Genomic DNA, 16,429 nt, shown 5'->3' with positions numbered 1-16,429 from the left:
CACCACTCCTGAACAATCCGCCTATACCCACACACAATTCCAAATCAAAGATCTAAGAACAGTTCCAAAAGAGAAGGGATGGCCACTTGCCCAGTTTGGTACTTAGTAGCTGGTTGATCCGAGTTTCTCATCCAGCTGTTTGAGAAGATGCCAGAGGTATCGAGTTGCACACTCCCACCACCCTTTGTGTAATGAAGGGCCTCAGAGGACTGATCCCCACCCTGTCTAGTTTTAATGTTCTCATGCTCTAAGCTGAAGTCTACCCCTCCCCTAACAGAGGAAACAGAGGAGGTGTTTGCAGAACACAGGAGATAGCAAGACAAGAATATCTCTTTCCTGCCAAACCAGACTGATAACGTGTTTTTTTTCTGGAGCTCTTTTTTGCACCACTTTTTAAACCAATTTCCCTCATGCCCGCCCAGATTAGAGTAATCAGTTTGTTTCTTCACATCCTGCTGCACACTAATGGCTCCTGTTCTGCAGGGGGAACTGTAGGGGGCGCTGTTTAACCTGGAGCCAAGGGATGGATGGACAAACCGCAGCCCCGCTCCCCAAGCAGGCTGTGCCAGCTACGCGTCGCTGCATCCCAGTGGCAGTCGGCTAGTGATGTGACCCAGTCTCGAACCCGGGTTCGAGGGAGTGCCTTCGCTGGCTCTGTGCCGTACCTTTGGGGGAGCCGGTGTAGTGGTAGTAATTGGACTCAGAGTGGTGGTACTGGTCTGGCGAGTAGGCGGACGGGTATTTGGACGACTGGACTATATCCTCACTGGTCTTGCTCTTGGTGGCTGTGTAGCGGTGATTGTCTGGGGAGAGAGGAGATCTCCGACGTCAGTGGTGGCTGGAGACACACACGCACACGCTGTGTGGCGCGTGGCCAGGCACACTCAGCACACATGGAAAAAGTAAAACAAGACAAATAATACCAACCGCACCACAAACAACGTTTCTTCCACCTGCTTCTCAAACAACTGCCGGGCAAATTAGCATTTACTGCTTTGCCTACAGGTATTAGGAAAGAAGCTTCCTTTGACCGCACATAACGTTAAATAAATGTAGCAGTGGACTTTGGGGTGTCCTTTACTGTTCCAACCCAAACCTGCTCAGCCGGCTACCTGGGTCCTGTTTTTACCCTCAACCTACAGTTTCCCATTACACTTTGAAAAGCATGATTCCTACTTCTGGCTCATTTGCAGATCTGCATAAGACATGATAAAGGCAAGAAATACAGATGCTTCGTAAGAGCTGCTGGGCACAATTTAATACGTTCTTCCCTGATTACTATATAATGACATGGTAAATAGATAATATTGCTAAACAGTGAGACAACAGGTGTTTCCTGCAGCCCATTTGACACATGGCCTGAAGGGTTTCCAGTTAGGTGGGGAATGCGCCCTCCAATATCTCATCCTTCCCAGGTCTCTTTCAGGACAGGGGAAGAAAAAGCCCACAGCGATGCACATTCTTTGAATGCACCAATGCTCTAATGGAGTAAGGAGAAGTTAATTACATGCTGAAATGCAGAAGCAAAAACAAAATGTGTTGGCTGTTAAACCTTCTTCACCTATATGTGGTGTTTTTTCTTTCTACTTGTTAGCAAGGTTTCACGCCTCAACTTGTTTCTTTGCACAGTCCGGACACTGATGCAGCTCAAATGCTAAAATGCTCTAACTGGGAACTACATCCAACACACAGCACACATAAAATGAAAAGACTGCGATTGCAGTCGTCATTGCTCTGGCTTCTGTGTTAGCGATACGTTTTGGGGGTCTGCGTACAAACTGGTTGATGAACTGGCTGAGAAAGAGGTTTCCCCGGCCACGAAGGCTAAGAACTGGGCTTGCTGTTCTGTACTCAGTCCAGGTGTGCCACCTTTTATAGCTTTGCAGAAGTCACCTGTGTGAAGAGAGACAGAGCTCATGGCTGTCAATGCAAGAGGCACCTAACAGAGACCTAGAGACCCAGAGACCCAGAGAAGGTTACAGGAGAACATTATCAGTGCTGATGGAACTGGAGACAGTCTGCTCAACACTGCTCTGACATACTGTGAACAGCTGTGCTGCGCCTCAGCACATCTCAGGTTAAAAGAGCAACACAGTGAGCAGAAAAAGGCAATTTCCTCTCATGCTGGATCAATCACTTCCATTCTACTGTCTGCTTTGAAAGGCAGCATCTGAGCTCATCCGCATCTTTCAATAACCACAGCTACACCCAGCAGCACCCTGCCAGTGCAATTAATGACACAGCTGTTTAGAGCCTGATGCCAGCCAGATCTGCATCTCCTGACATCATTAAACTGCTGAGGAGTCTCTAAACAGTTTGTGCCTTTTCTAAAACAAATTGTAACAGGCAATGGAAGAAGCATGACTTTTCTTTATATATATACATCTAGGTTGAGTCATGTACCCACACTGAAGAGCATGCGCTCTTTCATCACAACCAACAGCGCCTCCCTGGAAACCTGGGGTTGACTGGAGGAGCAGGGCGTCACATAGTGATGTCACCGAGTGATGTCACCGAGTGATGTCACTGTGAGCCTGCGGGCTCCAGGTATGTCACAGGAGTCACTGTTTTTTTGGCAGCCAAGAGGACCCTGGGAATCCTAGTCATAGCTGGCTGGTTCTATGACCCAGGTTCGAACCTGTAATGTCTGGACTTGGGAAAGAGTTTCTTGATCATTATTGCCTCCTTTCATGACTGCATTTTTGCACCCTTTTCCTATTTAAAATGAATTTAAAACTTCAGAAAACAGGACACAATGCACTTGTCTCTAACTGTGAGGATGCAGGAACGTATTTAAACACATGAGAAGGTGGGTGAAGAGCGAGTGATGTGAAGGGTGGTGTAACAGATGAATCTTTCTTAATTTTCTAATTACTGACTCATCCCTGTTTCTCAGTCCCGAATTGAAATTTTCTCTCTTTCCCCTGAGAACAAAAAAAAAAACAAAAAACCAGTACACAATCCCGTATTTTCTTAGGAAACGGGTCCAGATCCGAGAGACTGTGTGGCAGATGGAAGACACCTGGAGAGACAGACAGCCGGGAAACGAGGAGGTACTTACAGAAAAGGACAGTTGACCGAGGGAAGCACAGCAGTGGGAAGAGGAAAAGAAATCAGGTGATAAAAAACACGATAGAAAAAGGACCGTTACTGACAAGCCCCAAGGAGCAGACAGGAAATACAACAGCAAGGGCCCCCACATGGAAGGAAAAATGAATAAGAAAAATGAAATCACTTTGTCAGAATGGGTATTTCCTCGGGGCTCAGATCGTATTGCACTGGGGCACAGCGCTTCTCTTCCATGTGGGCGGGGGAGGGTTAAACTCGTCTGTGTGTTACAGGCCTGAGGCCAAGGGATGAGAGAAGCCTTCTACTCACTTACCTAGCTGATAGGGAATGTAACACAGTGAGCACGTTTTAAAACGGAGAGCCAGTCCTGTCCTGTCCTGTCACGCAGGATGGACAGCCGCCTCAGGGTGCGTTCCGGTGTGGGCCGCAGGTCCTGTCCAGCGGGACCGAGGGGCTGGGCCCGCTGCGCGCGGTACCCACGTCACCGCCGCCGCGCCTGAGGCCCTGACGGCCACGCTCGTATCTGTCAGGCCCTGTGCCTTAGCAGCCGACATCCATGAAAGCATCCCATTTTCTACCAGCTCCTTAGCAATTAGGCGGCTGTCTTTACCCTCTAATCTGTGTTTTTGGCGCTGTGAGCGACAGCGTTTAATGGTACATTAGACACTTTTTGTGCTGAAAGCAGAAAATAACGGCTCCTGCCTGTGCATTATAAGTGTGAGAATGCACATCGGCTCCATTAAAAACAGATTTTATATTGCCATTTTCTCAGTTTTTTGTTTAGCTCCCCGAAAAAAACCCCCAATATTTCTCCTGGCTTGCAAGATGTAATTTGGGGAATTATCTTGAACACTGCAATACTGTGTAAGGAGCTCTGTGGCAGTAAGAGGCAGGTCTGGGCTGAGCAATAGCTGTTCACGAGTCAGGGATACTTCCAGGATCCTCGTACCCTGGAACCATTAAAAAACACAGACTCTCCAGCTACTCTTCTGTATCTCGGGTAGATCAGACCTGTTCCGGCTGGCTTGAGCACAAACAAACTGCATAAATAAGCAGATAGCCGCAGCCCAGGATAACCACTGCTATAATGCGTCTATGATGCCTACACATCCTGCAGTACTGATCGCAGGCTCACTAGATCTTGCCTGGCTTTACATAAAGGCAGCTGCAGGCCTGCAACACATAACACACACACACAACACACAACACACCTGGTAGGAATCAGCAGCACAAATCAGAAACAAAAACCACAAACAACGACGCACGACTGACATGCAAAACAGGGATAAAAGATGCACCCAGATTGTTACAGATTCCTGCTGCTTGTGCAGTCTCCTGTAACTGGAGCTGCTTGTCAAGGAGGAGAGCTGCCGGTCGGGTACGGGAGACAGGAGCTCAGGCCGTTACCTTCCGCGAGAAAACAAAAGCTCCCTGTATCTGTGGTGCATCTTTAGACTGGGGCACCGATGCACAAGCACGGACACAAACACAGACACTATAATGTTCCTTAGCACTGTTAGTGCACTGCATTAGTCTCTGCTAGCAGCCCTTTTTTTAAACAGCTTCAGGATCTCAGGGGGCTTGGCTTACTTTGGGTCACCTTCATTAGACTGCAATGACAAACTAGGGGTGACCCGTCCCTACTCCACAGAGCCACAGCCCTAGACTAAACCTAAAACCTTGGATCAATTTAAGTCAGCTGTAAGGAGTGACACCTCGATGTGGAAGGCTATATATTGTCTAAGGCTTTAGGAGTCGAAAGGTCTTGGTTGTTGATTTTTGACAGTGGTCAGTTGTTCTGTGATTCATGCCTCAGAAGTTACAAGTAAACCTAAGATACCTGGGCTGGACTGTGGCCCTACAGGACCAAGACTGGCCGAGCCTGGGCTACACCTTGAGTCCTGGGGGTGGTGAGTGCTCAATCTGATGTCTAATATGACAAAACCTTCACAAACGTGTAGGTATATAGGTATAGAGCCTGACTCAAGAACAGTCAGTCTGTCGATGTTCCGTTTTTCATTCTGTAATAGGTTCAATGGGCTCAAGAATGAATATCATTTTGTTTTCTGAATCACAGAAACCATTCATTCCGTTCAGTCTTTTATTACCGCGGTCTTCATAGTAAAGGTAGCAAGGGTAGCAGGTCTACTTTTCTTTCAAGTCCGTCTTGTTAGACGAATCAGCATAGTAAGCACAGACTATGACTGCACCAACACAAATCAAAATGAACTCAGGCTAGTGCAGAGCTAAGATTAGCTCATCAAGGATTATGCTTTAATCAGAGCTGTACTGCATCACAAAAAAATTAACTAGGATTAGTAAATCTTGGATTCAGAAAAATGTGTCTAGATCTCAGATTTTATTCTTGATTTATTCTTTTTTACAAGAAAAAATAATATTGAAAATGCCCAAAGTAAACTGCTTCTGTGTAGTTTCTGACCAGGCTGTCAAAAATACTCTTTTTAGAAGAATTTAGAATCATCAATTATTTTTGTGAGGCCTATCCAGTTTGGGAGAGCCAGTTGTGTGTTTTTCACTACTTGACTCACAGCTACAGTATGATCCCCATGAGCACACAGGGAGAAAAAGGAAGTGCAGACAGACTCCTCTGCCCCGCCCACCTTCCAGCCAATCATCTTTTAACATGCCACAGGCAGCACTGCCCCCGTACCTGAGGATCAGCGCTGATTGGAGGGCAGGTATGTCCTTCACAGTCAGCACCGCCCTGTACCAGATGATCCGTGCTGATTGGAGGAGATCCCTCACCAACAGCACCGCAAGGCTGAAAGCAACCAGGAGCCCACAGGGGGCGCTAATTTGCCAACAGAGCCTTGGCTAACTAATCCCACCCTACTGTGTTGCCTCAGTGGGGCACAGACAAATCTGCACCATTGCAGAGAGCTGAGGTAAGTGAGCTACTCAGGAAGCCTTTCACCTTTTCAAAACCCTTTCCTGGAAAATTCCTCATTGCCAGAAACATCGAAACAGCTTTTCAACTGCATTCTGATTTTTCTCCATGAAACCATTTCTTGGAGATTGAGCCAGGTGAGCAAACCTGTCAGTATGTGCCAGTTTAAACCAGGGCTCAAACTAGCAAGGTTCCAATTAAGTTCTCTACCTTTCAAATTAAATTCTTTACCATTCTTTACCTAATTGAATTATTTGCCTTTATTTTAAACCTGCATTCAAAGTCCTGGTGAAATGAGTTTGCTTCTTTAATCCTGGATATAGCGATTCATTAAACATTGATTCATCGCAATTAGTCGTTAAACACAGGATGTAATTTGAACCTCGTGCATTGTGATTAAAACTGATTCCTTGATGTAACCTGCTTTTGTGGCTAAAGACCATGCTGGTGTAGAAGGGCCTAGAGACCCTTCTGCTCTGTCAGACCTGAAGAGCACAGGAAGAGAAGACCCTTTAGGAAACTTGCTTCACAACAGCACTAAGGCACCAAAAAACCTGGAACCAAGCCTTCTGTGTCTATGCTCCAGTGGCATCTAGTAATGCCTGGTTTGATTGGCGCCCTGTGGGAGTTTCTACAGTCCTGGTTTCCTCTATAGCAGTTGGGCTTACACAGTTGCAAGACTTCTTTTTGCAAATGCATTTAGACTGTATATTATCTTTATCTATCGCTGGTTAGAAATGCGTCATTATTTTTTCACATGTAATTATAAAAGGGCAAAAAAACCCCGACTGGGCCTTCATACAGTATTATCATATTCACAGATCCCTGTGTTTGTACAGCAATACGGATTTCCTATCCAAGGAGAAAATGTCACTGCTCCCATTAAGACAAACAGCATGCTAAAGCCCGGAAAAAAAGTCAGGCGCCATGTCTCACACACATTTCTTCCAAGGCTAACAGCACATGCCCGGAACAACGCCTTCCTGCACACGGCAGGGACGTACAGAGGCCTGGGATAATTCTGGGAAGAACGGAAAAGGGAAGTCAGCTTGTATGACCCCCCCCCCCCAGCCCCCACCTCAGGCTACAGGCTACACACTACAGCAGGCAGCAGACACAGTACCATGTCTCTTATAGATGGGAGGCTTCCTGTAGATGTTTGGTTCTCCTGTCGCTGGAGATAAAAAGAAAGACAAACGAGAAGTGAAATACGGAGGAAGAAGCAAGAGCAGAGCACAGAAGGCGAAGAGGACGAGAGGTGTTGCGCCTACCCGTTCCAAAATTTTAAGAACAGTTACAGACGAGATGAGATGAAGCCATTCAGCGCATCCAACTCGTTTGGTCTTTAGTAGCTAATTGAAAATCTCACAATCTCATCTATCTTTTCTTTGAAAAAACCCCGTGTGTCAGCTTCAACAACATGGCCGGGCAACTTGTTCCACACCCCCACCAGCCTTTGTGTAAAGAAGTGCCCCCTCTTCCCAGTCTTTAACTGTTCAACTCTTGGCAGTTTTTTGGCTTTGTTGTGGCGTCCCCCACCTTATACTGCAAACTGCATGCGGGTCCACTGCATGGACTGAAACGATCCTGGTGAACTACGCCCTCCCATCAAGACCACGGGGGCAATACAGTGCAGCAAAAGACGGACAGCTTAACCTCCCCCCACTGAGGTCTTCTTGAGGTGCAAGCACCCTGCTGTGTGCCATATCATAAAGCCTCATTGTTTTGTAAGTGGGAAATTATTCTGTTATCACAGAAAACTGATTTGCTGATTTAAAGTGGCTAGATTAAAGGGGAACTGCAGTCCCAGTATGTCAGACCGGTTATTAAATCTCAGTAACAAAATAAATTCATTGACGGTATAGAAAAACTTGACAATTTCTGAAATAAGCACAAAATTGGGAAATTTGTGAAAGTCATGTTATTGCAAACCCCTGGTCTCGCCACTGGTGAGAGCTAGAGTTCCCATGAATTGCGACATGGTGTGGCCCTTCCTGCTCACTAGTCACTGTAATGACCGATGTACTGTGATGTACGAGCAAATAAGCACAGGTCGTGTAGCTGACATTTCACCGCAGGAATGTTCCAACGTGACTCTGCATGCAGAATTAACAAGTCAGTAGTATTTGTCGGCAAAACCGTCCCGAAGTCGAGAGGAATATTTCTATTGGATTAAAGAGATGTACTCACAAGCCTGCTTGTTTACAATGTGATAGGGCTGCAAAACATCACTGGAAGTGTTGTTGCCTCATTCTGAACATGGCGCTGCACATACCTGGTTGTCTAGTCTATTTTGTGATGTAAACTGGAGGATTTACGAGTTACGGTGTACATTTGACTTTTACTGTGGTTTGAAACACTTTTATCGATGCCGATTCTTTCTAACACCGAGATATAAAAATAGTGCTGTAGATTAAATAAGAAACCCTTTCAATAAGAAACTCGGCCTCTTTGCTTTTGATTGCTCACACAGCACTAAATCTTAACAATAACACGTCCCCCGAGGAATAACAACAGCCAGGAGTGAACGGTTGCTGGGAGCACCTGGGTGCCCAGTCCTGGTTAGATGAGGCTCGGCCCCAGGCTGCAGGAGGAAGGCTGGGACCCCCCTGCAGAGTGAGGAGCGACCAGGTGGAGCTGTGCAGCTGGGGCTGGGCGGGAGAATGTGAAGGAGAAGAGGCTTGTGTCTGGTCTAGGCTTGCACCTGAGGACATGACGCCGGGAATGAGTCCCGGCTGGGGCAGCTGAGGTGGGGCTGAACTCGGCTGCTACCCACCGCAAGCACCTAATCAACACTAAGCGCCACCACACGAGGTAACTATTTACCCTCAGCTTTCTACCATCAACTTACTTCCCATTTAAACCCTCACTTCCCATCACACTATGCCTGGTATTGGTCTCTCTCTCTGGAGTTCATACCTCGCCTTCACTAAAATGTTTCGAACAGAAACCACGGCTTTGAACCTGACCTCGTCCTTAGACCACGACTTCAGTCTCACGGGTCGGATCGTTATCGCCTGAAGAAATCTCTCATCTTCCTAGTTCCCCCTCTACTCCGCACAGGGTCCAATCTATATTAAGGCCGGCCAGGTCAAACAGGAAGCTCCTGAAAGTTGGGTGTAAACCCCACCCCATCGGCTGAAAGGTGTTCTCTCTGGGCCGGGACACTCGCATTTCCAGCGCCAGGACTCGGAGAGCGATCCCCACAAGGCCAGGAAATGAAACCCGAACTCCACTACAGAGAGTCCCTCAGACAGTCCATCTAACTGAGATGTCAATAGGCACTGATGATTTATCTCAGAACACTGAGATATCCCATAAAATACTGCACTCGTTTTCCGCTCCATGTGCATGTATACACAAGGAACATGCAAGGGAATGTTGAGGGATTAGGGTTTAGGGTCACTCTAAAATCTCAGGATGTCATCTATCTGTTTCTTGAAAGAAAGCTGTGTGTCACCTTCAATAACATGGCTGGGCAGCTTGTTCCACACCCCCACCACCCTTTGTGTAAAGAAGCACCTCCTCTTCCCAGTCTTTAACTGTTCAACTCTTGGCAGTTTTTTGGCTTTGTTGTGGCGTCCCCCACCTTGTACTGCAAACTGCATGTGGGTCCACTGCATGGACTGAAATGTTGAGGGATGAGGGCTTAGGGTCACTCTGTTAGTCACGGGCTCAGATCCCCTGCACGAAAGAGCTAGCTCACAGCGGGGGTCTGCGTGAGGCAACAAGACAAAGTGAAAAGATGGTGGTGGGAGTGCCTGCCTTTAGGGGAAACATGTGACGAGAAAGACAGAAAGACAGAGAGGAGGGGGTGAGAGAAACAGGGGGCAGAGAGAGAGAGAGATCTGGCAGCCCAGTATGGGGTCTCCTGTCACAGCCTGAGGAACAGATTGTGAGCCTCTCAAAAATACTATTACTACCAGTAATTTAAAAATAATAAGAAATAACAACAACTATTTTTGTCGTAAACGTCTGTAAAATGTTAAATAACTGAGAGAGGCAGAGAAGAGTGAGGGCAGAGAGAGAGGACTAGAGGCCAGGTGCGCTGTTCACTGCTTACAGCTATAAGCCAACTTGGCGTGACCTGACAGGAGCCGGAGGCCTACCTGGGATGTGGAAGTGCTTGGGAGCTTGGTACGCAGTCGGGGTGCTGGATCTGACGTCCACCTGGCTGTAATAGGGGGAGCTTCTGCCACTCTCCGTGCCTGGAGCCAGCCCGGCCAAGAACAGCGACAGAAGAGGAGCGTGAGGGTCAGGTCTCACACCACCACACACACTGAACCCCGAGATCCACCCCCCCTCCCCCCTGCCAAACCAATGGCCACTGCATTTTCAGGCAGAATCTGGTGTGCCTCCTGGACCGGGCTGAATTTCTCCAATGGAAACTCTCAGAGGACAAAACTCAAAGAAAACCAGAACCTAAATGACAACACCTTTGTTTTAAAAAGCAAAATATGGCGGAGGTAGGGAGCTATGCTTCACTCAGAGGGGCAGGAACCGGGCACACAAGACCAATTGACCGCATGTGAAAGTCAGGCAGAGTGCCGGAGTTTCCACTTGCTCTCACCTGTGCGATCAGATCAGATTTGAACCCTGTGAGCTCCTATCTGCTCTTGCCAGGTGGTGCCCGGGTTAAGGAGGAGTATTTCAGAGCTCAGGGAAGAGGTGCGCTGCCTAGTCAGAGCATGAGCCGGGAATACCCTGTGATAGTCCCTTACGTGGACGAAGGAGACATGTCACATTCCAACAGGGGCACTGGTGGATGTAGTTAACTTACCTGAAACGCCTCATCTATCAGAATATAAGCACCAGCCTCAGGCCAGAGCACCTGTATAGGGCCCTACATAATGTATCCCTAACTTGCAAATGCTCAGTGGCTTCACACATGCCTGCTACAGTATCTAAAATCCCGGGCAGCTAATTTATCCAGGGATGGAATATGTACAGCTTGTGCTAGGATTCGACAGCGGGAGTGTGAATCAATTCGGGACCTGAGGAAAACGTGGGAATTTAGTGATTGCCTGGCACAAGTCCCTTCGGAATAAGAATCTGCATCCCAACCTGCGTAGGACAGAGAGGAGGGAGCAGTTAGCTGGCACACATCTTCTCCTCACGAGCTCACTGCTGTGAGTTGAGGACTGACGTTTTAGTCATGCTCTGGAAAGACACAGTACGGCTGCACTTTCACTCGTTACTGGTTGTGCACCAGCCGGCCCAAGCTCTGGCAAGATCTGTGACCTGCTGGCGTTATTCTGGGAAGATCAGCTAAGACAGAATATAAAAGTATTCTTTCAAACACGTTTGCCCCGCACACGGCCGTGCACATTTTTTTCTGCGAGCCTGCATTAGTCACGTGCTAGACCCCTACAGCAATGTACAAAAGGTAAGGGGGGGTATTTCAGGTCCAGGGAACAGGTCAAGATTAATTGCACACTGAACAGTACACAGGAGAAACGCAACATGGAGGAATGAACCTTTACTAGTTTCTTTGCAGCTGATGCATGCTGACTCAGCTCCCCGCTCGAACACACACAGAGCATTGTTGTGCGTCCCATCGCCCTCCTGCTGCCTCCCCTGACTCACCGGAGCGATAGTAGTGCTGAGGGGAGCGAGGCACTGTGGGGGACATTCCCTGGCGGCTGTAGCTGGGGGAGTCGATGTATCCGGGGCTTGACGCTCTTCTCTGCCGCAGGTCGATGCTGTCATAAATGTCCTGTTGAGAACAGCCATTAGTGTGCATGCCTCTGTCCTCTGTGTCTCCTTTGTCCCTCTGTCTCCCTGTCCCTCTGGCCCCTCTGTCGCCTTTGTCCCTCTGTCTCCCTCTCTCCCTGTCTCCCTGTCCCCTCTGACACTCTGTCTCCCTGTTCCTCTGGATCCTCTGTCCCTCTGTCCTCTCTGTCCCTGTGTCTCTCTGTGTCTCTATCCCTCTGGCCCCTCTGTCCCTGTGTCTCCCTGTCCCCCCTGTCCCCCTTGTCTCTCTGGTCCCTCTGTCACTCTGTCCTCTGACCCTCTGTCCCCTGTGTCTCCCTGCCCCTGAGTCCATGAGGCTGAGCAGCGAGTGCTCCTCTCGCTGAGCTTGTTCTCATGCACCAGCACAGCCCCTCATCTTCACAGGCCTCTTTTTACTTTTTTTTTTAAGCGTTTAAAAAGAAAGTGTTTGTATACAAAAAAATAAAGAAAAATCTGAGTGGGTATACAAAAGGTTTAGAAAACAGGGTTTTCTTCCTGTTTTGGTTGTACACCAGCAAATAAAACTCATGTCATACACACAAGCTCACACACACGGTCAGACACACACACACGTTTACTTACACCTACACGGGCACGCTCACACATAGGCCTATACACACACATAAATGCTCACACACATGGGCTTTAACACACCTACACACACACTCTCACACACACCTACACACACTCACACAATACCTACACACTCTCATACACACACCTACACGCTCATGCTCACACACGCTAACGCACGCAAACACACTACCATCCACACATGCACACACACACGCTATCGCACGCACACACACTACCATCCACACATGCACACACACACGCTAACGCACGTACACACACTACCATCCACACATGCACACACACACGCTAACGCACATACACACACTACCATCCACACATGCAGACACACACACATGCACAGACACACACTACCATCCACACATGCACACAAACACGCATGCACAGACACACACTACCATCCACACATGCACACTCACATGCATGCACAGACACACACTACCATCCACACATGCACACACACATGCATGCACAGACACACACTACCATCCACACATGCACACACACACGCATGCACAGACACACACTACCATCCACACATGCACAGACACACGCATGCACAGACACACATGCCCACACACACACAAGTGCTCACAGGGCCGAGAAGACCAGGAGGTACTGTAATTACCTGAGAGTACGGAGAAAGAGTCCCCAGAGACTGCAGGGAGAGAGAGCAGACACACAGGGAAGAGGGAGTGAGGGCAGGCTGGGAGAGGTGCCATCAGGCCTTGAAACAACTGCCAGTCTGGCAGACAGAGGAGCAAACACTTCCCTTCTGGTCTTCTCTTTATTGCTCCACAGATGGAAGCAACATATCTAACAGATCCCTTCAATACGTTGCTTTAATGCATTTGTTGTACATCCCACCACATTTTTAATTTATAAAAAGTAAATTGTGACAGTACAGCACATGTTCACTTGTTTGTTTTTTGGAGATTTTGTATTGGTATTGCCTCGTATGCTTAAGTTTCATTCTTTCCTGCTTCTGTCCGCCCAGATACAGTGTATATATTGGATGTTTCTGTCTATCACATGACAGCGAGGCTAGCATGCAGCTCACACAGTGCACAGCGTAACTAGGTGCAGCGACCCACAGTTAGATGTAGAAGCACAGAGGAAACACACTGACACAAGCCAGACAACAACACCCCTGAATCTTGGGCTTCACAGTATGCATTCAACCAGCAGACTAAGTCAGCTGTAACTGAGCCCATGAGCACCATTCTGCCATAATCCAACAGGTACGGCATTCTTAACTACGGTACCCGCTCTCTGTCATTTTATGTATGCTTTTGATTTCAGGGCTAAAATGATTATGTAACATTCATTTTTAAGAAACGGATGCTGGACATTTCTTACGTGGGAAACAAAGGTGCTTCCACTAGGATTCTGCACTTGGCAGAGGACACATTTCGCAGCAGTGCTCCCAGTTACTCAGAACCCCACGGGTTTCGTGGGTCAGACTGCAGCGTCTCTGCATTCCACAGGTGAAGCCCGAGTCAGCGGCGAGCGCAGCGCAGGCAAAGCACACAGACAGCGATCAGCTCCAGCGTCTCAGTACCTCCCCATAGCTGTAGCGCTCTAGCCTGTCATCGGAGGTGTATCTGTGATAGGGCTCATAGGAAATTAGTTCAGGCCGCTGAACGTCGTATATAGCTTTAACCTTAGGAAGAGCAGCGAAATCTTTGTAATTAAGGATCTCATTGTCCACTTTGGCCTGGAAAGAGGGACACAAAGAAGAGCGGATTTGAACGGAGCCATAGGACCAGCAAAGACGGACACAGCCTTTCGGAAATACAGGATGACACGGAGGGAGGGCAGTAGTGGGAGGGGTATGGTACTTTGGGAAAGGAAGGCACAACAGATGCATGTTTCTTATGTAGGGATTGCTCTTTCACAATGAATGACAAGCTGGGGAGAAATTGCTTTTGAAGGGGAACTGCAGGCCCAATTTCTCAAACCGGTAAATAAATCTCGGTCACAAAATAAATTGACGTTATAGAAAACAAACGACAAACTTGGAGTTAAGCCCCAAATCGTGAACTTTGTGAAAGCACTGTAAGTCGCCATGTTGACGCAACTCGCCTTCGAGTTCCCACGAATTGCCGTGTGATGCGGCCCTTCCTGCTCACTAGTCTCCATAATGGCTAATGTAAGGCAATGTACGAGCGAATAAGTAAACGTTCTGTAGCAGACATTTCACTGCAGAAGTGTTCCGACATGATCTGCATGCAGAATTAACGAGTAAGTAGTATCTGTCAGCAAACCCGTCTCGGAAACAAAAGCAATATTTCTAGTGGATTACAAGAGATGGATTCACAAGCCTGCTTGTTTTCAATGTAATAAGGCCGCTTCACCTCACCAGAAGTTTTGTTGCCTCGTTCTGAATTGCAGAACATGGTGGTGCACAAACCTGGGAGTTTTGTCTATGTTGTGATGTAGGAGGTTTTACAAGTCACTGTGTACATTTTACTGTTAATGCGGTCTGAAAGGCACGGATCCATGCTGATTCTTTCTAACCCCAAAATATGACAATAGTGTTGCAGTTCCCCTTTAAGAGGTTATGTGTTCCTTCACACAGGAATTATGCACTCACTCTGCTTATTGTAATAGATTATATCCTAAACCTATTTCTTCCCACCCTGTTAACTGGGAGATGGAATCCCTTTCACAAGCAACTTGAACCTGTTACACTTTCGTTCATTAAAGCACCTTCCCTCTCCCTGAAACCCAGGAGCACCGTCTCTTCTGTTGATAAAGCTGAACCCACAATACAATATTGGGGGTCACCCCCAGAGAGCCTGCAGTGCAATGGGGCAGTTTGTTGTTTTTCAGATCTGCCCCTGGCTTGGGACTGGAGCCTCATTCAGTAACTATTCATTTAAAAAGCATATCAGTGCTTGAAACACAGTCCCCTGTACTGGATTCCCTGGCAAAGAAAAGGTTTCTGGCACTTGATAAAAAATCTGCAGGATGCGTATACAAATTCAGCAGGATTTTGGGTGCAAAGCCTTTCAGATTCCGGGAAATGTCACAGGATTTGTTTTCTCCTGCTGTATCTTCCTAGCAGAATTCCAGGAAGGGTCCATCAGCATATTTCTGAACTACATTCATTAGGAGTTTTCCTAAACTCCTGTAGATCTGCTAAATTCCAAGAACCCTGCAGAGTTTTATTAAGTGCTTTACAGTAAAATGCATTTTTTTTCTAGTTCCACCTCAATTTGGAGGCTAAAGCAGTTTTCTTCTCATTTTTTAGATTGGCAGACAAAACTAAGCGTGCATGCTTGGAATTTACTTGTGCAATTATCTAGAGAACATTTTGAATATCACAGAAAAGTCAAAGCCAGCACAGTCTCCCTACATGCTGCTTCTAATCAGGTTAGTGACTCTGCCACCTGAGACCAGTGACTGTGCAGCTCACAAACTCTCCTCTTTGGAAACAGGACTTGGGGTGTCTTTAACAGGCAAGGTTAAAATTAACTCTTTCTTTTACCAAGCCCAGATTTTCAAAGCAAAAAGAGATGTTACAGCATGACAGGGCATGGACAGCCAGTCAAGAGCAATCAAACCCAGAGAGCCCTGCTCTCCTGAGTGAGACAGCCACTCGCAGGGAACAGGAGCTCCTCCTGCTGTCTGGATGTGAAGTCTGCGCTCGGGGCTGTTACTCACACAGATGACGCGGCTCGGGGACCCGATGCTGGACCCTGGGGGAGAGATGGACGTTTCCGAAGTGCGTCTGTGCTGTAAAAGGGAAGAAATGCTGTCAGTCCGAGTTCAGTCAATGTAGCAGTCCGAGTCTGACGGATGGGCTCAGCAGGGATATACTGCTGTGCAATGCTACCAGGTAAGATTTGGTAGTGGAGACCACATTTTACACCTCCCAAGTTTAATTAACTTGACCTTGCACTGTTACTCGGAATGTAGCTGCCATGTGTCACACTGTGTCACACTGTAGTGGCTGTAGGACTGCAGTGCAGTGTGGGAGATGCAGTACTGACTGCAGGACTGCAGTGTACTGTGGGAGATGTAGTACTGACTGCGGGACTGCAATGCACTGTGGGAGATGCAGTACTAGCTATGGGACTGCAGTGCACTGTGGGAGATGCAGAACTGTCTGCGGGACTG

The 16,429-nt window shown here is 47.7% G+C and overlaps 1 protein-coding gene across 4 annotated transcripts in view; it reads right to left on the bottom strand.

Annotated features, from left to right (window-relative positions):
- Window positions 1-16,429, bottom strand: part of ablim3 (actin binding LIM protein family, member 3) — a 122,708-nt gene that overhangs the window by 16,098 nt on the left and 90,181 nt on the right. For 2 of the 4 annotated variants that reach the window (XM_088932496.1, XM_088932495.1), the window contains exons 9-14: window positions 15,974-16,045; window positions 12,933-12,962; window positions 11,564-11,693; window positions 10,087-10,185; window positions 7,101-7,151; window positions 666-803 (exon numbers count right to left, since the gene is read on the bottom strand). In XM_088932496.1, coding sequence (XP_088788622.1) covers window positions 666-803; window positions 7,101-7,151; window positions 10,087-10,185; window positions 11,564-11,693; window positions 12,933-12,962; window positions 15,974-16,045 — 520 coding nt within the window. Of the gene's footprint in view, window positions 1-665; window positions 804-7,100; window positions 7,152-10,086; window positions 10,186-11,563; window positions 11,694-12,932; window positions 12,963-13,865; window positions 14,022-15,973; window positions 16,046-16,429 lie in introns of all 4 variants that reach the window. The other 2 variants (XM_088932498.1, XM_088932497.1) reach the window with 2 other exon arrangements.

The sequence above is a fragment of the Atractosteus spatula genome, chromosome 14 (genome assembly GCF_055471065.1).
Source record: "Atractosteus spatula isolate fAtrSpa1 chromosome 14, fAtrSpa1.hap1, whole genome shotgun sequence".
NCBI classification, from domain to species: Eukaryota; Metazoa; Chordata; class Actinopteri; order Semionotiformes; family Lepisosteidae; genus Atractosteus; species Atractosteus spatula.
This window is presented reverse-complemented; position numbering and strand designations above follow the sequence as displayed.